This window comes from Bicyclus anynana, chromosome 26 (genome assembly GCF_947172395.1).
Source record: "Bicyclus anynana chromosome 26, ilBicAnyn1.1, whole genome shotgun sequence".
Taxonomy (NCBI): domain Eukaryota; kingdom Metazoa; phylum Arthropoda; class Insecta; order Lepidoptera; family Nymphalidae; genus Bicyclus; species Bicyclus anynana.
In genome coordinates, this window is record NC_069108.1 from 5,669,487 (window position 1) to 5,694,410 (window position 24,924).

Here is a 24,924-nt window from a genome sequence, read left to right on the forward strand (position 1 = left end):
ATTTCCTGAGATTAGCGCGTTCAATCATGTCCAGGTCTGGCTGGTGGGAGGCTTTGGCCGTGGCTAGTTACCACCCTACCGGCAAAGACATACAACCAAGCGATTTAGCGTTCCGGTACGATGTGTAGAAACCGAAAGGGGTGTATTTTCGTCCTCATGCTAACAACTTAGCCCGTTTCCATCTTAGATTGCATCATCACTTATTATCAGGTGAGATTGTAGTCAAGGGCTAACCTAACTAATTTATATATATAATGTATTGCACCTTCCCGCTCTTTCTTTGCAAGTTCTCTCGTCAGGGGTTGCCTGGTAGAGATTACTTATAGTAATAAGGCCGCCTTTGCATGCTAAGTTTAATTTATGTTTTTAATGTTTCAATTTATAATTGTATTTTTGTGTGCAATAAAGTATTTCTTCTTCTTCTTCTTCTTCTTCTTCTTCTTCTGTAAAGAATGAAAAGAAATCTTGAGAAAACCTGCATAGTTTTGCATACATAATCAGCAAGTAATATATTGTTAGGAGAATTCTAAGATGACATAGGGATTAAAAAATGGCGGTACAGGCCAGCAAGACTATATAAGTCATTGCGCTCTTCATTCTGGGAGATATTTTCATAGGGTCAACAAGTCAGGTCGAAACTCTGTCCATTTTGAGTTTGAGAATTTGTTACAAGTATATATCTTTATTTTTCGATATAGTGATATATCTTTTATTATAGGACTCAAAGTGACTACAAATATAAGGAAACTAATATCGGACAAAGGTTATGATTCAGAACACTTGTCAGGATAACTTAATTAACAAATCAAACTGTAATCAAAATAAGTCCCTAGAATGGCAGAGAATGACCATGAGTGAAGTCACGTACTTGCGAACGATGTGTGTAGGGTTAAAGGCGCCTTTTACTGATATCAAACACTCCCCTTTTCCACTCAAGTCACTCTCCCCGCCTATCCTAAGTAACTCATAAAGAATTACACAACAAGAGATGTGGACGGCTCGAACGCCACGAGCACACTGAAGCCAACACGAGATCGAGCGACGTCATATCCGTCACAGACTACTATTGCCAACACTAAATGGCGATAACACTTTGATTTTATAATGATTTATTTATTTTGCTATCATCAAACTAAACACAACAAAATACTCTCTACGTACGTATCACCCCGAAACCGTTGAGTATTTTGTCGGACCTGGGTGACGTTGTCGCATGGGTTCGTCGACTTTTCGCGGATGATAGCAAAATAAATAAATCATTATACAGGGTGATTCGGTCTTTAGTGCGGATATTTTTTTTCGTGGTTCTGTATCATTAATAGAATATAAATCTACAAACAGTTCGATACATTTTATGTATTTTTTTTTTAATTTATGTCTCTAAAATAACAAAATAATGTACATATTATTACTAAACAAGATATATTCAGCTTAAAAGTGATCTGGTGACGTCCTTTAGGTATCAAACGAAAATAAAATAAACGCACAATAGGGTGACCCTAAAATTCTGTTCAAAAGTAAATAACTTTAGCTAACGATAATTTTGTTATTTTTGAGTTAAAAAAAAAAAGAAAAAATACGTGTTCATTAAATTTTGTTTATGTACAAAATATAAAAATATCCGCACTAAAAAAATTTTCTTCCTGTATAATCATGATGAACTTCCGCAAAGTAACGGCTGCTTCTATCCAATATCTTTGATTTTGTTTAAATTCTTATTACAATGTAGGTACATTGTGTAAATAAATTATTTGTATGTCGTTAATTTTTATTAAATTACCCAACTGGTTCCTTAAAATATGTTATAATTTTATATCCGTATTCCCAAGGGAATGAAAAATAAGCAGTCGTCAGTAAGTACAATAAACTTCGCGTGACCAATATAGCAATTGATATTCAGTTTCAACTTTTCTGTAATTCTGAATTCATATTCAGTAAGCGCTGTAAAGCCAGCTGATGCAGACGTATCGCGCGGTGTTTTGTCTGTAACGGTTTTCGTAGCATAACAATTTTTCGTGATATTAAAACTATTAAAAAAAAATGAAAAATAAATTAGGGTTCGATTTTAGATGTTAAATTATAGATAGGTAATTTAGAGTTTGGTAATCTAATAGTAATTTAATTGGTAATCATTTAATAACAACTAAAATTTATTCATTTACTTTTCTTAGAAATATAGATTAAAAAATTTATTGAAATTAAATTACTTAAAAAAACCCGTTATTGTACATTTTTTTATTTATTTAATAAAAATAATAGTAAGTAATTGTTTAAATCTACATAAGTTTTCTAAATTTTTTTCAACTCCTAATAATAGATATATAATTTTTCTGATAGCACAGTTTTTTTTTTTAATAAACCCCACTTATAAATAGCGGTGTTAACACAGATTAAACAGATAGAGCGCAAGGTGTCGTAACCGCTCCAAATACTAAATTAAAAAACGAATACATTTTCGAATCATTACGACACGAAGCGTCGCATCAATAACTTTCAATGTTATTCAAGAAATGGCGTCTTGTGTTTTAAATATTTTAAAAAATGTTTACAAAAACTAAAGAAATAAGATGGATTTTTTTAAAGGCTTACTTGTTCTCAGCTGGTAACATGGTTTAAATTACGAAGAACAGCAGCGTGGTGGGCTTTAGCTCCATATCTTCTCTCCTGTAAGGAGGGAGGCCTTTTTTATTAACCGACTTCAAAAAAAAGGGGGAAGTTCTCAATTCAACGCGACTTTTTTATTTTTTTTTTATGTTTGAAAACCGTGGATATGACCTCTGCCTCGAATTCCGGAAGGTGTGAGTTCGAATCTGCACCAGGGCATGCACCTCCAACTTTTCAGTTGTGTGCATTAGAAGAAATAGAAAGAAATTAAATAGCAAGTTAGTAAGAAATTAAATATCACTTGTCTCAAACGGTGAAGGAAAACATCGTGAGGAAACCTGCATACCTGAGAATTTTCTCAATTCTCTGCGTGTGTGAAGTCTGCCAGCGTGGTGCACTATTGGCCTAACCCCTCTCATTCTGAGAGGAGACTCGAGCTCAGCAGTGAGCCGAATATGGGTTGATAATGATGATGATGATGACTGTCTTCGTCATTTCTTAAGCAATTTTAAAAATTCTTTTTTGTTTGAAAGAGTGTACTTCCAGATTGGTCCCATTTAATTTTCATGAAAATCGGTTCAGTAATTTTGTGTTAAAATGAAAATAACGAAATTGCCCATACTGTGGCGCTGCCAAGCCACAGTACAGGCCATTTCTCATTAACTAAAGCCGATTAAATCATAAACTAAACTAATTCAAATACAGTTCTTTCCCATGATTCTTTCAGAAACGGCTTTAATTACGTCACTGGCTTGGCACCGCCTTCAAAGTGATCCAGAACGCATATACGATGCTATTTTTCGCTTTTTAGTTTTTTTTTGTGATTTTGAAGTCGGTTAATTTTTTTTTTATTTAAATGATCTAACAATTATTACTGCTTTGCTCTAGCCAAACTGTCTCTCGCCTGGCCCTGGCTTTTACCAGATACTGATAATATAATGATTAGATCCGCGGATAAGGAGTTTCATTAAAAAAGAAAGGAGATGGTCTATTCAGATCCACTCTTGTAGCCCGTATTATTAAAATTCATAAAATTCTTATTAAAATTTATTAAAGTGAATAAATGTAACTAAATAAAAAGTAATAAATAAAATTAAAAACTAACTTTTTGTGTTTTATCAAGATGGCGCCCATACAGCAACTATGACATGAAAATTGACAGCAAACGTCAAATCGGCTACTGCATTAAAAACGTCATCAATCCGCCAATATTAGTGTTGCATTTCTTAGGAGAGAATAAATATTATTTCGAAAGAATTAAAGTAAATTCGTAGATTTTTATAATCAAAAATAATTGAAAAAACTATTTTTTTTTATTTACGCCAGGGTACAATGACTGATCGTTGGCTCCATACAATTTTGGACCATCTTTATCGTAATAATTTCAGACTGTTTCTAGTGTGAATGACCAACGATTTTAAATATCTACTTACCTATTTATTTATAGAAGCAAATGGAATAGGTAATAGCTAACATAATTGTCCAATTTTCCGCATTCCTTCAATAAAATATGCAAAGACCGCGCGTGTTTCCCAAGGGAACAATGGACACCGTTTATTATTTAGAGGGTTTACCATTGTGTTGTACTTATCATTTACATTGTAAGTTTGTAAGTAGAACACACAGAAGGCTGTCCAGCCTATTTTTACCATCGATATAAATCGTTAGATGGGCCCCTCCATACTAAATTTTATGTCACTCAAAGACGTGCACGCACGTCTTATCTTAGTACGTAACAAGCGCATGCTGTGAGTGGACGTGGAATTAAAAAAATATTTATTGTTTTTTTTTTCATTTTAGTCCCGTAATTATGCCTTCGTGCTCATGTTGGAAGTGTAAAAACACAAGCCACAACATGAATAAAGAGAAACGTGTTACGAGTGATGACTCAATGTGAGAAACCAATGACAAGTCCGCGACGCTTTGAGACCCATCTAACGTTCTACGATCGATGATTTTAACTGCCATAGAGTAGACAGGATCTGGAGCTTAACCCACCACGTTGTTCCAATTTGGGTTGGAGGCAATGACGTTAAATACTATTAGATGTGTGTTACTAGGTCATGAAAAATGAGGCGCTCAAAAGAGGAAATTTCCTCATTTCAATGTTAGTTGTGGTCAACAACGAACGTTATTTATACAAATAATACCTAAATATTGTCTATAATGTTGAGTTCTGTGTTCATAAATACATAAATAAATAATGGAACTAAAGACAAAATTGTGCATGTGTGCGCTCAGTTTTGTAGCCTATTATTCGGATCACTTTTTGCGGTGATTTTGTAGGGACGTAACCGATCTATAGTATAAAATTATCATTGGTTGGTGGGTGATATTTAGATTTTGTAACAATTACTGTTAGATGTTATTGATAATTATGCTCATTTAAATAAAAAAAACATAGTAGTAAGTAATTTGCATACCAAATAATTGGTTAGATAAAATGAATGGAAAGACGAGTGCAACATCAAGAACGGCGGCGGCCATTTTGATTTTCTGCAACTTTGTCGCCATGGTAAGTTGACACCCTTCGGTTACACCAGCGAAGTTTCTGTGCCTATGAGATAAAATACGAACGAACGAACGGACGAACGAACGAACGAACGAACAAACAAACGAACAAACAAACTCTTCAGCTTTATAATATTACGCTTTGATTCGAAGTATTCTAGAGTATGCAGTCTCGGCATGGAACCCGCACTATAAAACACATACGGAAAGAATTGAGCGTATACAGCGTTCCTTTACCAGGTATCTCGCTTTCAAGGATCCCACTTCTCAATACAGAGCAGATTACAAAACAAGATTGCACCACTATAAAATGCAATCCCTTGATAAACGTAGGCGTGTAGCGGATCTTGTTACCTTATACAAAATAGTCAATAGCTCAATAGATTCTCCGGACCTGTTGTATGAGGTAAACCTTAATACACAGCGACGAAATCCAAGACGACCCCTACCGATAACTTTTATACCTCACTTCTCACATAGTAACCTAGGCAGGAATTCTCCAATAAATCGGTTTATTAACGGATACAACAGTCTGACCCGCCATGATATTGATATCTTTCAGGTATCACCTTTTTCAGGTTTAACCTTGTTTAGTTTTAAAAGGAAATTGACATCATTTCTGTAAATATTATTATTATTTTTATTAATTAATTGTATTATTGTTTATTTTTATATATATATATTTTTTAACTTAAAGTGACATTTATTTTAAATTTTAACTTTAGCTTATGTATTAATTAATGACATCCCTTTCTTAAACTCAATTATTTGATTTTGACACTTTAATTAGTATTGTAAACTTTCTTGATTTTGACATTTTAATTAATATTGTAAACCTTCTTGATTTTGACATTTTAATTATTTTTTATTATTATAAATTTTTTGGTAAATTATTTTAGATTGTAGGTTAATCTTTTACTTTAAGTTTTTAACCGGACTCTGCAGTGTTGTGAATGCCTGTAAAAGATGGCTGCAGTAGTTCAAGAATTTTGTAACTCACTTATATATAATGTTTTCTGCTGTCATTGTTGGCGTTCTAAATAAATAAATAAATAAATAAATAAATAAATAAATAAATAAATAAATAAATAAATAAATAAATAAATAAATAAATAAATAAATATTAGTATAGATAACCCCAGAGTTATAATTTACCGCGGAAATACTTCCGAGTCCGAGTACCTGTAGATAGGTAGGTACGTAATACGTCAAGACCTTAAATTTATAAATGACCTAGAACTTTATTTGAATGCTTTTAACACTGTAATGTTATATAATACTGAAGGTTTGTTTAATGTGGAATACAATTCATTTCAAGGTCACACACAAACATACCAATTAATCCATGTTAATATAATTAGAGCCGCGATAGCCCAGTGGATATGGACCTGTGCCTTCGATTCCGGAGGGTGTGAGTTCGAATCCGGTCCGGGGCATGCACCTCCAACTTTTCAGTTGTGTGCATGCATTTTAAGAAATTAAATATCACGTTAACGAGTCTCAAACGGTGAAGGAAAAACATAGTGAGGAAATTAAGAGAATTTTCCTATTTTTAATTATCTCCGTCTGTGAAATCGGAACCTAGCCTAGCCTAACCACTCTGATTCTGAGAGGAGACTCGTGCTCAAGAGTGAGCGGACTATTAAAGATTCTTAATGGTGATGATAATGAGAGGTTGTAGGGGTAATAACATAACCGATTTAAAAAAATTCTATTACTACTAGAAAGCCACTTTACATGTAAGTATCATAGACCATATTTTATTTCCTTATTTCCATGGGAACGAGAACTACGCGGGTGAAACCGTGATGCGTCGGCTAGTTGGTAATAAAAGTACCAGCCGTCCTTCAAGTCTGCCAAACATTACTTACCTTGAACGTTAAGTACGTACAAGGTCATTGTAAAAGCGAGATTAGATTAGTTTAATTTAAACTCCCTATTTTTAGGGTTCCGTAGTCCACAAGGAACCCTTATAGTTTCGTCATGTCTGTCCGTCCGTCCGTGGTTTAGCGCAGAGATTTATCCTATTAAATAATGTAGAAGAAATTCATTCTATCCAATATCTAAGGTCCCGACTGTTTTCTAATTGCTTCCTACACTTCTGGACTGAGCTTATTTTTTTTCTTTTCAGTTTTTTTATACTTTATGCAGTCGGGTTTTTTATTTGTTTAAGTAATTTATTTATTTCACACTTTTTAGTTACGATAGAAGGTTAATTTCGGATTTATTTTATGTTTATCACAAAGTACGATAATTTATACGTCCAACCAAGGTTAAGCAAATATTCAAAAAAATCTACGGAACGTTCGGTGGGCGAATCCGACTCGCACTTAGCCGATTTTTATAATTAATATATTTAATTTAGTCTATTTTATAACTTCACTTCACAAACCTGCTCGCACCTATAGTCATCCGCCTCGCGTATTTTGTATAGACAACTAATAAATAACGTTTTTCTATTGTAGTTTTTTTTTAAACATTGCCATGATATACCATTTAGAATCCTCACAAAAAGTTCTTGAATTTGATACCCATATTGCAATATTAGAAAAAAAAAATTTACCTCGAGTGTATAGCGTTTCAAAGTCGTCTTGTTATTTTTTTTTTAGTTTCACCTATCTATCAACACTTGGGTTATTGAGACAAATCTAACGATATCCTAATTACGTAAATCCGTTCAGTGGTTTGGAAGATATGAGGTAATAAAGAATATTACATACATACATACATATATTACATACATACATACATACAGAGCTGTGATAGCCCAGTGGAAATGACCTCTGCCTCCGATTCCGGAGGGTGTGGGTTCGAATCCGGTCCGGGGTCCATGCACCTCCAACTTTTCAGTTGTGTGCATTTTAAGAAATTAAATATCACGTGTCTCAAACGGTGAAGGAAAACATCGTGAGGAAACCTGCACACCAGAAAATTTCTTGATTCTCTGCGTGTGTGAAGTCTGCCAATCCGCATTGGGCCAGCGTGGTGGACTATTGGCCTAAACCCTCTCATTCTGAGAGGAGACTCGAGCTCAGCAGTGAGCCGTATAAGGGTTGATAACGACATACATACAAGATACGCGCGATAAACATAACCCTTCTTGTAGTCTGGTAAAAAGTACCTATATTAAATTATTGTTTACAGTTTGTCTGCATCACCGTGTTCGGCTTTAGCCTATGGCTGACAGCGTCGCCCACTTCATTCGCCAACGCCGTCAAAATGTTTGGAAACCCTACATTGAAGGTAATTACAGAATTTTACGTGAATATTTTCCATACTAAAGACTAACATTCCGAAGTATAAAAGTGAATAAATATTATGATCTAACAAATGAACTAACTAAAAATGGCTATGTAGTTAGTCTGTACGCCGTAGAAGTAGGTGCGAGAGGATTACCAGCAAAATCTCTAGAAGTGCAGTTCTTTGTTAGAACGAGTATCCAAAGCTGCTCTAATGGGATCTTACCAAATTCGGCTAGGCAGGGAGAACAACACGAGCAGAGAACGGGGAGTGTTGATCGATCGACAAGGAATTCCTTAACCCTACATCCAGTAGTCACAAGTACTTTGCTCGGAGTTCTTCTGTCTACCACGCGATGGACCCGGCACCCGCACGGTGCAATTGAAAATTATGAAAAGCCCCCGGATGTCGTGAAATTATTAATCACACTCTCGATCAAGTTATCAATATTCTCTTTCACTGCGCTTTCATTTGAGACCCCACTCGAGTATATTTGCAGACATTCGGTTATTCTTCCCCAATTTCACCCCTCACAACTTTTAAACGGCTCAACCGATTTTCATCAAACATGTTTAAACATGCATATGCTAAAGCACTGTGATTATGCAGGGAAAACCTCTATTAAACATATGTACACGGTAGGTATTTAATGGGTGCGACCACGGCTCTACCATGATGATTTTAGTACCCATTCTTTTCCCAATTTCCCAATTTCTATTAGAAATATTTTCTTGTTTCGTCTTTTTTTAGACCACTTTTTACATAGTCGTTTTATTGAAGTGCCGAGTTTGAGTATTTGTAACAATGATAACTTTATACTTTAGATCGGTTACGTCCCTACAAAATCACAGCGAAAAGTGAACCGAATAATAGGCTACAAAACTGAGAGCACATGCATAATTTTGTCTTTAATTCCATTATTTATTTATGTATATTAGTTTTTGCAATGCATGTGTTAAAAACATTTGCTTAGTCGAGGTTACTACAACATTGATGAATTCCTTAAAGATAAAAGCGCTTGGAGGCCATTGGATCAGCTTCCACCTTCACACAAAAAGTAAAACTGAAATTGTAATGTTGTCATCAATTGTAAATTATAATACTCTAGGATTTTTTAAAAAGAGCAACTGTTGAGTTTCTTGCCGGTCTCTTCTCAGCAGAACCTGCCTTCCGAACCGGTGGTAGAATCTTTACAAATAGACAACTGACGTCTCAAAGTGCTTGTAAACTGAGCTTACTTGAAATAAATGATTTGTGATTTTTTATTTGATTGATTTTACACTTCTTGAACACACAAGTACACAGAAGTCCGCTAGTAACTTATATAATTAGCTGATCTATACTGTAATTCGTAAAAACGTATTTATTTCTATGCCTACTTTTCCAAAGTCCTTCCACTATTATATTCCTACGTAAGCTATGAACTCTACCAGCACTACCACCAAACTAGGCCACGCACCCCACTATAGTATTTACAGATAATTTGTAACATAACTCCGTGTATGGCCTCGCATGCAGTCAATTATTCAAACAATAATCAAGCTTTCATTGTTCAGTAGCTCGAGGTATCGTGTATGTAATCGGTTCTACTTTTTTAAATGACACGTAATAGCCCTAACAGTTAATTTTTAACCTATAAAACTATATGAAATTACTTGTTCTGACTGTATAGGAATCAAGAGAGAGAGGTTATTGCTATGATAGCTATGACAAACAAAAAAAACCCTAACCCTAATATACATAAATAAATAATGTAATTAAAGACAAAATTGTGCATGTGTGCGCTCAGTAGTGTAGCCTATTATTCAGATCACTTTTAGCGGTGATATTGTAGGGATGTAACCGATCTATAGTTTAGAATTATCATTGTTGCTATGGGCATTATAAGAAGGCTCAGTTCAAAGTTACACAGCGGGCGATGGAACGAGCTGTTAGGATCTCTGAGTGATCGAATCAGAAATGAGGAGATCCGCAGAAGAATTAAAGCCAAAGTCACCGACATAGCTCAACGAGTCGCGAAGCTGAAGTGGCAATGGGTAATTGTAACGAGGTAGATATAGCAGAGTGTTAAATACGTTAACAGTGCAAGTTCAATAAAAGCTAGTCTTAGTAAAAATAGGTTACGAGTGAAATCCGTACCGCTCCGTGACATACCGACTGTTCCACTGAATCTAAATACTTATAGGCGTTTGTTAACGTAGAAACTACAATTCATATATATATATTGAGTAGGTACCTACATACTACAATCTTGTCCTAATAAACTTTTCTACATAGTAATCTTCGACCATTAATAACAGGACCTGTCTCACCAATTGTTACCCCTCTGGCAAAGATCAAAAATCAATGATCTAACGCGTTTACTGTTGCTTTAGAATCGATTTTCATTGTTGTAATCGTTTTCGTCATGTAAAGAGCTCCCTAAAAATGCCGGTTTGAGTAGTTGAATGGCATAAAAAACGGCTAAAAACTTGTAGTTTAGTAAAAGATGGAGTAAAGTTCCATTTGTAGGTATTTCTTCCTTAATTTTATCAAATTTGTAATAAAAACAATTTCTAAAAAGAATCGATTCTTTTGACGGAACAGCAAAAAATCGATCAAGTAATCGAATATTGTATGTATATATTCTGTGGATAGTCTGTGTAACAATTACGCGTGTATGTATTGCGAGTCAAATTTATAGTTGTAATTATATAGAATATATTTGGTGTTAAATATTTTCGACGTGAGAGTGAAAGTGAGTAACCTCGTCCCTCTCAAAAAACCACAGACGTTTTTGTTGGTGAATTTGGGTGCGAAGCAGGTCCATAGTCTAAATAGTCAAAGATATTTTAGCTGACTCAAATGTGATTACAAAAATAAGAAAACTAATGTCGAACAAAGGTTATGATTCAAAACATTTGTCCGGACAACTTAATTAACAAATCAAACTGTAACCAAAATAAGACCCTAGCATGGCAGAGAATGACCTTGAGTGAAGTCACGCACTTGTGAACGTTATGTGTGTAGGGTACCTTTGACTGTTAACAAACACTCCCCTTTTCCACTCAAGTCACTCTCCCCGACTATCCCAAGTAACCCATAAAGAATTACACAACAAGAGATGTGGACGGCTCGAACGCCACGAGCACACTGAAGCCGTCCGTACCGCAAGTCGTTGCAACGCGGCGATAACAGATAGTAATAAATAAACACATTTTTCACTACTCTTGCTCAAAAACATGCAACAAACAGCGGGGCTAAACAAGTATATTAGCCTCTAGGGGCTAAAGTAATTTTGTTTTTTTAATTATTGTCTGTTACGAGTACTAGTCAAGTACTAGCCCATTTTATAACGAAGGAGGTTTTATTCGTAAATAGAATCATCCGGTAAGGCCCTTCTTCTTCTTCTTTTGGTTATATCCGCGCATCGAGCGATTGAGCCAGAGGTAAGGGCCTGACTGTTTGATACAAATAAAACTTGGAATTGGAATAAAATGCAGCGTTCTTGTCTGTGGAATGCGGTTATTTTTTTTTTTTATTTGATTTTTATTGAGTTGCGAATTTATAGAGCGAGATTTGACGACAAGGGTGTACGGTGTAATACCTCTGCCTTTTCTTCATGGGAAAAAAATATATTAATAAAGAAAATAAAATTAAAGGGCGAGAATTTAAAAACAATTATTGTCGTGAATAATCTAATAACTTGATATTTTTAAATAAATTCATTGTGAATTTGTGACCGTAATTTACATGTTTCGCAACATTAATTGTTAACATTAATTATCTTCATCTAGTGAGAATGGTGACCCTAATTTGGAGATGGGTTAAAAAAAGACTTACAAATTAAACACCTACTTACGAAAAAATTGAGAAAAGAACGACAAGTGCATTCTTACGCATGGTGTTTTTTAAACAATTATGTTAACCCCTCATACTCATTATTCAACTTCACTGTAGTCGGAAGTTAAGTTACCGGGTAAAAGCATCTCCCCGAAACATCCAAAGTTGTAGCATTTTGTACCTACATTTTGATTATCAAATAAAATAAAACATTGAATACTGTACCGAGTTATTTTATTTTCTCGCAATCGTAGTGAAAAGCAGAGTGTAACACGCGGAGCTAAACCCATTATAAACTCGGTTTCTATTTAGGCGGCTAAAAATACCTCGTTTAAAATGGGTTTCTTTAGCCCCTTGTATAACAATCTACTATTTTGTTCCGTAGTCCACAAGGAACCCTTATAGTTTCGTCATGTCCGTCCGTCCGCGGTTTAGCGCAGAGACGGGTAATAATAGGCCATATTGTGTGCAGGCTTTGCTGCCCGAGGAAGCGTTATCCCCACCGCTGGGCGTGGGACTGGCCGTGCTGGCAGTATTCTTCTTCTTCGTATCATTCATGGGCCTGTATGGAGCCATCGTGGGATCACAGTTTCTGCTTTTTATGGTAATTACTAGTAGACACGGTTTCACCCGCGTAGTTCCCGTTCCCGTAAGAATACGAGAATAAAATATAGCCTATAGCCTTCCTCAATAAATGGGCTATCTAACACTGAAAGAATTTTTCAAATCGGACCAGTAGTTCCTGATATTAGCGCGTTCAACCAAAGAAACTCTTCAGCTTTATAATATTAGTATAGATTATGGAAAACATTAAAAAGGAAAGGAAAATTACGAGCCGTTAATGCCCAGTGGATATGACTTCTGCCTCTGATTCCGGAGGGCGTAGGTTCGAATCCGGTCCGGACATGCACCTATAACTTTTCAGTTGTGTGCATTTTAAGAAATTAAATATCACGTGTCTCAAACGGTGAAGGAAAACATCGTGAGGAAACTGGTTATATCTGAAAATTTTCTCAATTCTCTGCGTGTGTAGTCTGCCAATCCTTATTGCGCCAGCGTGGTGGACTATTGGCCTAACCCCCCTCATTCTGAGAGGAGACTCGAGCTAAGCAGTGAGCCGAATATGGGTTGATTCGTAATAATAAAAATAATAATGTAAGACAATATCTAATAAGGAATGGTTACTATTATGGAAAACAATATCTATACGTAAAAAATGTACATTTACCATCAATAGCAACCCATATTCGGCTCATTATTGAGTATGAGTCTCCTCTCAGAATGATTAGGATAGAAGAGAGGATAGGCCGATAAGCTGGCACAATGCTCCACACACGTGGCGCAGTGTATTTATAAGACGGAGGTCCTGAGTTCGATCCCCGGCTGGCCCGATTGAGAGTTCTTTAGGTTAGGTTAGTTATTAATTAATTTGAAAGCAATATAATATGTAAAATGCAAATGTTTTCAGTACGCCACCCTGGTGATACTCCTTTTGTTATTGGAGTGTGCTGTCATGTACTACGTCTCTTCTAACTTACTGGAGGTCAGTATATCAACTCATCATCATCATCGTCATCATCATCATCATCATCATCATCATCATCATCATCATCATCATCATCATCATAATCATCATCATCATCATCATCATCATCATCATCATCATCATCATCATCATCATAATCATCATCATCATCATCATCATCATCATCATCTTCATCTTCATCATCAACATCATCTTCATCTTCATCATCATCATCATCATCATCATCATCATTAACATCATCATCATCATCATCATCATCATCTTCATCTTCATCTTCATCATCAACATCATCACCATCATAATCATTAACATCATCATCATCATCATCATCATCATCTTCATCTTCATCTTCATCATCAACATCATCACCATCATAATCATCATCATCAGGGGAAACCGCAGTCAAGGGCTAACTTTGTCATAGAATAAAAAAAACATACGCCTTGTACAGACATCCAACTATGAGTCGCTAGGTTCGAGCGGCCCCCTATAATCCGCTTATCATCTGCCCACATAATGGAGGGTCGATTAATTATGAACTTTCCAGTCGCGAATCCAGCACCTTGGGACCCAACCATCGGCTTTTCGAACTAAGTGCCCCGCCCATTGACTTGACATTTCAGTTTAGCGAATCGTTCGGCTATGTCGAACGAAATAAAAATTAGACTTACAAACTGGCTAAAAACAAAAAGTTATGAAGAAACAGAATCACTCAAATTGACGTAGACGTAATTTTAATACACCATTACACTCGCTTGCATACGCACTTCCACACGCACACACACATTCATTCACACACTCGCATGCGCACACACATCACACGCACGCACACACATTTGTGATAACTGTGAGTAATTGTTAAGAAAAAACTATTTGTTATTTTAGTAATTGTAATACCTCTGTTATAGAAGAGCGAGGACACGGGTTATTATATACTTACAAGGAGGTTTCAGCCCCTATTTGTTAAAACTGTATATTACTAATAAATAAACGATTATTATTATTATTGTCGGTGACTTTGGTCCTGCGGATTTCCTCATCATCATCATCATAATCATCATCATCCATCATCATCATCATAACTTGTCATAGAATAAATACGCCTTGTACAGGCATTCAAATATGAGTCTCGAGTTGCTTGCTTCATCAGCCCACCTTTTGATGTATTTACAGAAAGGACTACAGGAGCCCAATAGCCATACAAGCCACGCACTCCGACTCTCACTACAGTGCTGTGAACACACTAACAGGTAAAACCGTGACCGGTGCGTTCGTGTGTAAAATTAAAATCTCTATCTGTGCCTCCGTATAACACCGTTTTTTGTGCTAAATCTTTTTCAGTTATCGCAGCGCGTCTGTGGACAGGGTTCCCAACTTAGGGGTTTTCCCCCCAGATTTAGGGGGCAAATAAGTGAAATGGGATTTTTTTAGGGGTCTGAAATTTTTAGGGGTATTTTCAAGGATTTTTTGACTCTTTAATATTTTTAAATTGATGATAATTTTAATATTTCTTTCTTGGCCTAGCGACTTATAACGACATACGTTATTCTACAACCACTCTGAGGCAATTGGAGGCAATTTTCATCGAATAAAAAAAATTGGTAAATTTATTCATTGTCAACATGTATGATTTCAAAAAATCTGAATCTTCAGATAAAGACGTAGTATTTTGTCTGTATTAAATATAGACTTTTGAAACATATGACAGCATATTATTTCTAAATTATTATGAATTTATATTTTTTAGGGGGACAACTCAATAATTAAGGCGTTTTTGGGGGTTTTTGACACCAACTTTAGGGATAAATATTTTGGAGAGTAGGGAACACTGTCTGTGGAACTCACTACCAGATACCATTTTCAAAAAAAACCCATCAGTTGATACCTTCAAACATCGACTTCATGAACACTATCTTTCTTTATCATCATAGATCGTTATATTATATGTATGTATGTATATATGTATTTATTTAGTTATTATTTATATATAGTATTGATATGTACTGTTATAATTTATATATTTATTTCAATTTATTTATTAGTGTTATTTTTAATGTATTTAATATTATTTACTTTTATTATTTATGTATTAAGTATAATATGTTTCCTCACTTTTTTTCTGTTGTACCTATCCATTTCTTTTGTTTAATATCTCTCCCACTGCCAAGGGTCACTGGCAGAGATCTCTTATAGAGATAAGTGTTTCCTTGTCCACTGTTTTTCTTTTTACTTTTGTGTGTTACTAATATTGGTACAAAATAAATTAAGAAAAAAAATAATAAATAAATTAAAAGAGTAGCCTCCGAGTTGAGGGCACAACAAAATCAGCCAGGTTTTCTTTTCTGTTATTACCATCTGTGGGTACGAATCCGGTCCGGGGCATGCACCTCCAACTTTTAGTGCATTTTAAGAAACTAAATATCACGTGTCTCAAACGTTAAAGGAAAAACATCGTGAGGAAACCTGCATACCAGAGAATTTTCTTAATTCTCTCCGTGTGTAAAGTCTGCCAATCCGCATTGAGCCAGCGTGGTGGACTATTGGCCTAATTCTCTAATTCTGAGAGAAGACTCGAGCTTAGCAGTGAGCCGAATATGAGTTGTAAATAATTACCATCTCATTAGAATAGAGGTGTATGCCTGTGTGTGTATCTATACTAATATTATAAAGCTGAAGAGTTCGTTTGTTTGTTTGTTTGTTTGATTGAACGCGCTAATCTCAGGAACTACTGGTCCGATTTGAAAAATTCCTTCAGTGTTAGATAGCCCATTTATCGAGGAAGGCTATACATTATCCCCATATTCCTACGGGAACGAGAACCACGCGGGTTAAACCGCGCGGCGTCAGCTAGTTGCATAATAAAACTGTAATAATTTTCAGAACTTCTGCGGAAGGTGCTTCACCCACCACACCGTGGTCGTGTTGCGGCGCGGAGGCGTTTCCCACAAACTGCACACTCGATAAAGTTTATACCACGGTAATTATAAAAAAAAATCGGTTGTCTGTAAAGAGGGTTTACTGACGATAGTTGAACGTGACACGTTGCGTTTTTCAAAAGAAAATTCCAAGTAGCGTATTTAACACAATAAATAAATAAAATACTGTTTATTTTTCTAAAATACTGTTTAATAATCTTCATAGACCTGAATATATTTTATTTCTTGTAAAAAAAGTTGGCAACCCTTTATCGAAGGAACGACACATGACGTCATACTTTTTTGAGTTTGTATCTGGCTTCATCGAATTATAAGACGTTGTCACATCAAAAAATACATCCAGAATCAATCATCAAGTATTTTTAGGTATTAGTTTTAATTTTGAGTTATTTTAATTTTGTAGTTGTGGTTATAATGATATTTCCTTATATTTTATTTTTATAATAAGTTTAGCCTATTTAAGTATTATCTCCATTAATAAAATAAATATATCCAGAATCATAGTCAACATGCTTTTCTGAGCCCAAATCTGTTAACAGTGTGGTTCTCATATTATGCAAACTCACTTCTCTATAGCTAGGGTCGCCAGGTGTACGGAAAAAGTCGGACATAGTTAGGTTTTTATATTCCGTATTCGGCTAAAATAAACGTCCTTTTTTAGTCTTTGTATTTAGAGCGAAACGGCTTTTGTTAGTCTTTGTATTTAGAGCGAAGCGAGATATTATTTGAACGAATGACGAATGTGTGTGAGAATAAAATTTACAGTAAATTAAAAATCATGACTGTTTGACAAGATCCCCAAGACTGTGATGGACCTGCCAATGCAACTTTAAGCATTGTGTTAAAAAACATTTACTTAGTCGAGGTTACTACACTATTGATGAGTTCCTTAACGATAGAGGTGCTTGGAGGCCATTGGATCAGCTTCCACCTTCACACAGGAAATAAAACTATAAGAAATTGTAATTGTTATCAATTGTAAATTATAATACTGTATGACTTTTTCAAAAGAGCAACTGTTGAGTTTCTTGCCGGTATCTTCTCAGCAGAACCTGCCTTCCGAACCGGTGGTAGAATCTTTACAAATAGTCAACTGACGTGTCAAAAGTGCTTGTAAACTGAGCCTACTTGAAATAAATGAATTTTGAATTTTGATTTTACATAAAAAAAAAATTGTGTCAGCTCCGACGTACGAATGTAGTTTTCAGATCGTCTGTCTGAATAGTGTATGTTGCCTCGAAGCAACTATGTACGTCTTAATACTGACGCCTGAAAAGTGAAAGGTGCGCAGAATAGGTTGCACACAAAAAACGTAACGCTGTCATCGAATTTTACTGCCCATTTGTTTTCATACCGGGGGCTATATATGAAAATTCGATTCTTAAGGAGTAATCTCCAAAAATTGTCCCAATTAATACAGATGTACACAAAATCCTCAATAATGTAGGATGTCCGGCCTATTTACCCAAATGTCAGACCAAACTGTGTGTGTGACGGCCTCCGTGGTGCAGTGGTATATTTAATAATAATAATAATAATAATAATAATTCTTTATTTCAGGTTATACACCCATTTAAAATACACAGATAATATAGAAACAATAATTAAATAATAAATTTATAATAAAGTACCTAATAATATAAATATTAATTAATTAGGTATTTACAATATATCATTTCTCTATGAAAGCAAACATTTTTTTTTCATTTCTTGTTCCTATCGCGATGCACGGTAAGCCAATACTTTAAGATAGGGTTTTCAGGGCACTCAGAGCATACACTGAGGATTTCATTACGAGAATTCCGGATACGGGCCCAAAAAGCCGCAATTCGCGATCTGACGATCGCAAAATAGTCTTGTATTTTGGCGTCGGCAAACATACCCGATGCGCTACAGTACTTGGGCAGTCTCATCAGAATGCGGTATGCGTTATTATACTGCACTCTGATGCTGCTACGTGCCCTTGAGGTGCAATTAACCCAAAGCTGACTGGTGTAAAAGCATTGACAGTATGCTCTGAACAACGTCAGCTTCGCTTCGGGACTGCACCTCGCAAACCGGCGAGCGAGCATGTTACACCGAACAGCCAAAGCCCTGCGTTCACGCTCGATGTCGTCATTATCGCGCAAATCCTCAGTTAAAATATGCCCCAAGTACCTGAATTTGTTCACCCTTTCTATAGGAGTTCCATCTAGAAGCACTGAAGGCACATTTTCCGGACCTTTACCTGCCCGAAATACCAATATCTGTGTTTTCTTGACATTATACTTAAGACCGTGATCCCTCGCATACCGTTCACAGATGTTCAGCAAGTGTCTAAGTCCCCTGATTGAGGGACTCAGAAGTACCATATCATCAGCATAACTTAAGTTATTTACACATGTTGTGCCTATGTGACAGCCTACTTTAGCACTTCTGAGTTCCTCAATCAGGTCATTGACATACAGACTAAAAAGGTCCGGAGATGTCAGCCCACCTTGACGCACGCCACACTCTAATCTGAAATTATTAGAGGTAGCGTCGCCCCATTTCACAACATTTGTTTGGTTCTCGTACCAGTATCTCAACAAATCTACGGTTTTCTTCGGTACGTTGGACCTAATAAGTTTTTGCCATAGTAACTGATAGTTAACCAGGTCAAAAGCTCGGCTAAGATCCAAAAAACATGCATAGATTGATGTGTCTCTATTTGTATAGTAGCTGACCGTTGACTTGAGGCTAAAAATCGCAGAATCTGTCGAAAGACCGGGACGAAAACCAAACTGTGCATCATCAATCTTTATATTCTGATTTACATCAGAATATATCAATCTCTCCAGTATTTTTCCAACAATAGTTCCTAATGAAATCGGTCTGTAGTTTTTGAGGCTAGAGAGGTCACCGGTTTTGTTTTTGGGGACAGGAACCACCACGGTTTTCATGAGGTTTTTTGGTAAATACCCTGAGTTTACCCAAAAAGAAAAGAATTCCGCCAGGACATCAAAACCTTGATCACCAGCATACAAGATGTGCTCCAGGCTGAGGCCGTCAAATCCAGGGGATTTGCCCCTTGTCATTTTTAAAACCACTTTGGCTACGTCGTTACGTGTATATCGATAGAAATGTCCATCGACAGTTTTATTATTATTAACAATAGTGCAGTCTTTACGAGCACAATCTGCATGGACAGGTAACGGTTTTATTTTAAAATGGTTTGAAAATAAATCTGCTATCGACTGGGAATCGTGAACGTTCTCTACACTCACGGGTAACTTAGTTTTGTAGTCAAGACGTTTAGTAGTTTTCCAAAAATGTGCGAAATTTTTATCTGCTTGATGAGATGCCAAAATATCCATCAAAATTTGTTCTTCATTATTCTGACACCACTTTAATTTAGACTTGAAAATTTTGCGACTCTCTGTCATATTGATATATACTTCCCCAGACTGCGGTTTTCCATACCATAGCCAACACTTATAGTAATATCTTGCATGTTGGTGGCTCTCACGCACGTGGTGGTTCCACCCCAAAACTTTTTTATGTCTTACCGGAACATCGCGACTAACACTCATTTTGGAACAATCCTGTAAGACTTTTACAAAGTTATCGTAGTATTCGTCTAACAGATACAGATGTGTATAACAAATTTTAAAATTATCGAAATTGCATTCTTCACACTTAAAATAATGACTAGAGATATTGGTATCACGTAATTTATCACAACAATTCACATTATATAAACTAATTTCACGGGCGTCTCTTTTACCCCAGTAGATACCTGACATTAGGTTATTTTCCGTCTGACTCGTAATTTTCCTAGGGAGTATATTTAATTGACAATTTATCATTAGAGGAAAATGGTCAGACCAATACACTCCAAGGTCCACTCTCGCTGAGATCACTGTTGTTTGAGCAGCCGCCGTCACGAGGCAGTGGTCCAACCATCTCCTGGATCCGTTGGCGTCATTCACATATGTGAACGTGTCTGGAGGTAATAATTCTGTATCCACACACACAAGTGAGTGGTCTCTGCAAAACGCAAAGAGCTCGTTACCGAAACGAGTCCCGGGATGTGCGTTGAAGTCGCCCAGTACGTAGACCGCCTCGACGTCATTGTCACTAATTGTGGCTTCGATACTTCCCAAGGTACTTATAAAATCCGTTAGACAGTCTTCGCTTCCATCATCGTAAGGTAGGTAAACGCTCATCACTAGAATATAGCGCCCGCCCAGATCAATTTGCACGGCCGCTAATCTGTCTTCAGTGCAGTTTATGATAGACACGTTTGGAAATAATGACTTACGCCACAGCAGTGCAAGACCTCCGTACGGTCGCCCTTTTAGTATTCCTGCTGAAGTGTCGACCGCTGACTTGGCGAAACAAGTAAAGTCTTGACTGAGTTCATTCACGAAACCTAAGTCGTGTGGAAGAAGCCACGTCTCTTGTAGTGCCAAGATATCTAGACTTTCGGACATACTTCTTATTTGTTCGGCAGACCTCTTAATAGAACGGCAATTAAACGTAGCTATAGTTATTGTGTGTATAGTTGCACTATCCATTTGTAAGTTTATTAATGCCTACGGGAAATTTACGTTCACGGTACCTGCGATATACAAACCCTGATGGCCAGAAGTTAGGATCCAAAAAGGAATCTAATTTACTAGTAGGTATTGTCACTTTAAACGAGTTAAAGTTCGTCTCCTTAAACTGTGTGAGCAGCTCAACTTTATTGCATTGTTCACCCCGGTCTGTAATATGTGCGATAACATCAGAAACAGTAGCGGATTTTACAAGCCTGGAAACATAAATAAAACACTGAGATTCTACTACTTGTATCCTCCCAGTGGTTTCCAAGGTACCACGCAGATTATTCTTTTTAAATCTCTGTTTCTTATTCTTAACCAATATGAAGTCATCATCGCGTTCATCAATTGTAGGTATCGGCTTTATAGCGTTGTCGCAAGGCCTAATATTTGCAACCGTCGGCGTATCTTGCATACGGGTGAGATTCGCGCGCCGCGGTCGTGTCGCTTTGTGAACAATATCGCGGTACGTCGGTGTAAATACCGTCTCAGCTGTCACTGTAGTTGGGCTCGGACATGTTGGCTTCACGTGAGCCTCAGGCACAAGCGGTAGCGGTTTTTGGTGTACAGGAGTTGTTTGTACGGTACTGTCCTCAGTGCTCCTAAGCTTACGGTTGTCAATGGAGTTGCGCAGTTCAACGAGTTCAGCACTCATCTTTGTTTGATAATGGGTGAACTCTGTCTTCATAGCCGACATGTCTTTTAACAGTCGAGTGACGTCAACGTAGTCAAACGAAATCGGAGGTAACCGGTTTAAATCTCTCGCAACGAAGGTAGGCTGCGCGTCAGGGTCTACTTCCTTCAATAGCTTGATTACGTCCTTAATATTTTTCTTCTTTTTGTCGTCGCCTTTTCTGTGAATATTGCGTACATTGTCACCACACTTGTTATATAACACACTCTTTCCAGCTTCTATTTCCGCATCAGAGAAGTTACTGGCACAGATCTGCACTATACTCAATTCGTCTAAAACATCTATTTTATTTTGAATAAAAGTCAAGAATTCATTGATGATTACTTGCCCCGCCATAGCTTATAGATTGGGGCAGCGGTCAAATAGCATAATGCACGTCCGAACTGAACTACCCGCGATAGACGACTCCTATTTACAGACTATTTACAAGACGGAGGTCCTGAGTTCGATTCCCGGCTGGGCAGATTGAGATTTTCTTAATTTTTCCAGGTCTCGCGGGGGAGGCTTCGGCCGTGGATAGTTACCACCCTACCGGCAAAGACGTACTGCCAAGCGATTTAGCGTTCCGGCACGATGCCATGTAGAAACCGAAAGGAGTGTGGATTTTCATCATCCTCCTAACAAGTTAGCCCGCTTCCAACTTAGACTGCATCATCACTTACCATCAGGTGAGATTGTAGTCAAGGGCTAACTTGTAAAGAATAAAAAAATAAAAAAAAAAACTGATTTTACTGTCCGGCTTTTAATTTCGGCGATCTGGCAACCCTATCAATAGCGTCTGCACTATTTCAGGGATGTCATCAAGCGATAGTGACGTGGTTGTATCGTTACGAGACAGTGATATACGTCGCGCTCGCATCGTCCCACGTGCTATTGTCGCTCTGCTCACTCCTGCGGAGAGCGCTCAGTGCGTCTCGCTCTTACACCTAGCGCTCGCAGCGCCGCTCTGGCGGTAAGTTTACCGAACTTTTGAGCAAAAATAAAAATAAAAAAACTTATTGTGACCCGAAGTTTCGCTTGTGTAATCATTAGGGATGATGACAGTTTTTTAAATTGTATATAAATTAAGAGTACGCTAATAGTAAAGCAATTTTGTAAAAGCAACAAGGTATCTGCGATCATTACTTTCGGAGCTACAGGGATTTAAAGGGTCAGATTTGCGGCGCTGCCGCGGATCCCTGACAAACGCCCCATACAAAATGGTACGAACTAATGACGTCGTAGGCAATTAATGATCGTTAGATTTGTATGGGCGTTTAAACAAAATTACTAATATCTTTGTTATTTGTGCGTTTATGTTTATAGTTCATTTATTAAAAAATGTCACATTTAATGTAAGGAAGCTGTATAAATTTTATAATCTTATTTATTTTGCAAATATCCAGTCAATCTTTGCTTTTTATGTATAAATTAGTTAACATTGACCTTATTTACCCGAATGTATCATAAAAATTAATATATTCAAACCTAGTCATCATCCATTGAAACGTCATAAAGATTGCTTATTTGATATTATATAAGAAGGCTCAGAGTCACACAGCGGGCGATGGAACGAGCTATGTTAGGAGTATCTCTGCGTGATCGAATCAGAAATGAGGAGATCCGCAGAAGAACCAAAGTCACCGACATAGCTCAACGAGTTGCGAAGCTGAAGTGGCAATGGACGGGGCACATAGTTCGATGAGCCGATGGATGCTGGGGTCCCAAAGTGCTGGAATGGCGACCCCGCACTAGTAAGCGCAGTGTTGGCCGACCCCCCATCAGGTGGACTGACGACATCAAGCGAGTCGCAGACATTCGCTGGATGCAGGCGGCTCAGTATCGTGATGTTTGGAAGTCCCTACAAAAGGCCTATGTCCTGCAGTGGACGTCCATCGGCTGATATGATGATGATGATGATGAAAGACTGCTTCCGACTATATTCTTTCTCACTAAAAATGTACATTTTTATAGCAATTTCATCAGCAGAGAGACCTCGTGCGTGGCGGGCGCGTGTCTCGCCGAGCATCGAACCTGTGACCGAAGACGTGCTCATGGTAGTGCTGGGCCGAGGCAGGCTCGGCTGGGTTGAGAAGACGTGAAAATAGTGCTTTAATTAAAAATACCTGCCCGCGTTGTATACTCTTCTCGGACCTTCGTAACTTTAAGTTACTTAACTAACTATGTCTATAAGTTTTCTACTTTAATTATAACCATAACACCATACATGATGTAAATACAAATTCAAAAAATAAATATCCCTAGTACTTTTTGTAAGAGAAATAAATTGGAAATTATTATAATTGGTGTGGTGTATTTTTACTTTTAACGAAAACTCTTCAAAACGAAAGAAAAATGCTCAGTGCCGATTTGTTAAAAAAAATTTGTAAAGTATTTTCATTGAATTATATATTTATTTTTTAAAAAATATTTTTTTAATATCTAATATTTTTTTATGTTTAGTAATAAAACAAAATAATCTTTTAAAAAAAAGTAATTTATTATACCAAACAAATACAAATTTTCACGCAGTTTTTACGAGCCCTTATGCTAATGCTATGTATTAGTATCTAACTATAGTAGACTATAGCTTTTATTAGTAGAATTTATATGAATACTTTTAAATATACAAAAATTGTAAAATAAAATATTTCTCATTAAACATTTTTATTTTATTTATTACTGTAATTTGAAATTTATTGTATTTTTGATTAAAAATTAGTGTGCACTTATGAAGTAAAACTTCTTTTCAAAAATAAAAAACAAAACGCCATCTATGATCCTCAAGCATAACTACATCGCAACAGGTTATTGACGTGTACAAAAAGGGTTTGTTTCGAAGTTCTCTACGAACGCCATCTACTGGTAGTTTAAAATAACTGTCACTAATGTTGATGCACGCTTCATATAAACCTCGCACGATTACACTTTTCGTAACCTCCCAAAAACCCAAGTCAAGAAGTTTTACTTCAAAAATCTAATCCTATATTATGACGGCATTTTGCCGATAGATGATTTTACTTAAAAGCA

General features: G+C 36.6%; 1 protein-coding gene across 5 annotated transcripts; it reads left to right on the forward strand.

Annotated features, from left to right (window-relative positions):
* Positions 1 to 1,951: 1,951 nt before the first annotated feature.
* On the forward strand, positions 1,952 to 24,904 carry LOC112054581 (uncharacterized). Of its 5 annotated transcripts, none has more exons than XM_052890025.1 (9): positions 1,952 to 2,087; positions 5,009 to 5,119; positions 8,260 to 8,358; positions 12,650 to 12,781; positions 13,646 to 13,720; positions 14,897 to 14,973; positions 16,604 to 16,700; positions 22,708 to 22,867; positions 23,869 to 24,904. In XM_052890025.1, exons 2-8 carry the CDS (start codon positions 5,048 to 5,050, stop codon positions 22,843 to 22,845), a joined length of 690 nt encoding a protein of 229 aa, XP_052745985.1. In that variant the 5' UTR covers positions 1,952 to 2,087; positions 5,009 to 5,047; the 3' UTR covers positions 22,846 to 22,867; positions 23,869 to 24,904. The 5 variants fall into 5 exon arrangements, 4 of the variants coding, with proteins under 4 accessions (XP_052745985.1, XP_052745983.1, XP_052745984.1 ...); XM_052890023.1 differs by having other exon boundaries at positions 4,945 to 5,119; positions 23,869 to 24,903; XM_052890024.1 differs by having other exon boundaries at positions 4,967 to 5,119; positions 23,869 to 24,903.
* The last annotated feature ends 20 nt before the right edge of the window (positions 24,905 to 24,924 follow it).

Coding starts and splice junctions, on each gene's coding strand:
- LOC112054581 (XM_052890025.1), top strand. CDS start 5,048: ATGAATGGAAAGACGAGTGCAACATCAAGAACGGCGGCGGCCATTTTG. Junction 13,721..14,896: donor TCTCTTCTAACTTACTGGAG/GTCAGTATATCA, acceptor ATGTATTTACAG/AAAGGACTACAGGAGCCCAA. Junction 16,701..22,707: donor TCGATAAAGTTTATACCACG/GTAATTATAAAA, acceptor GCACTATTTCAG/GGATGTCATCAAGCGATAGT.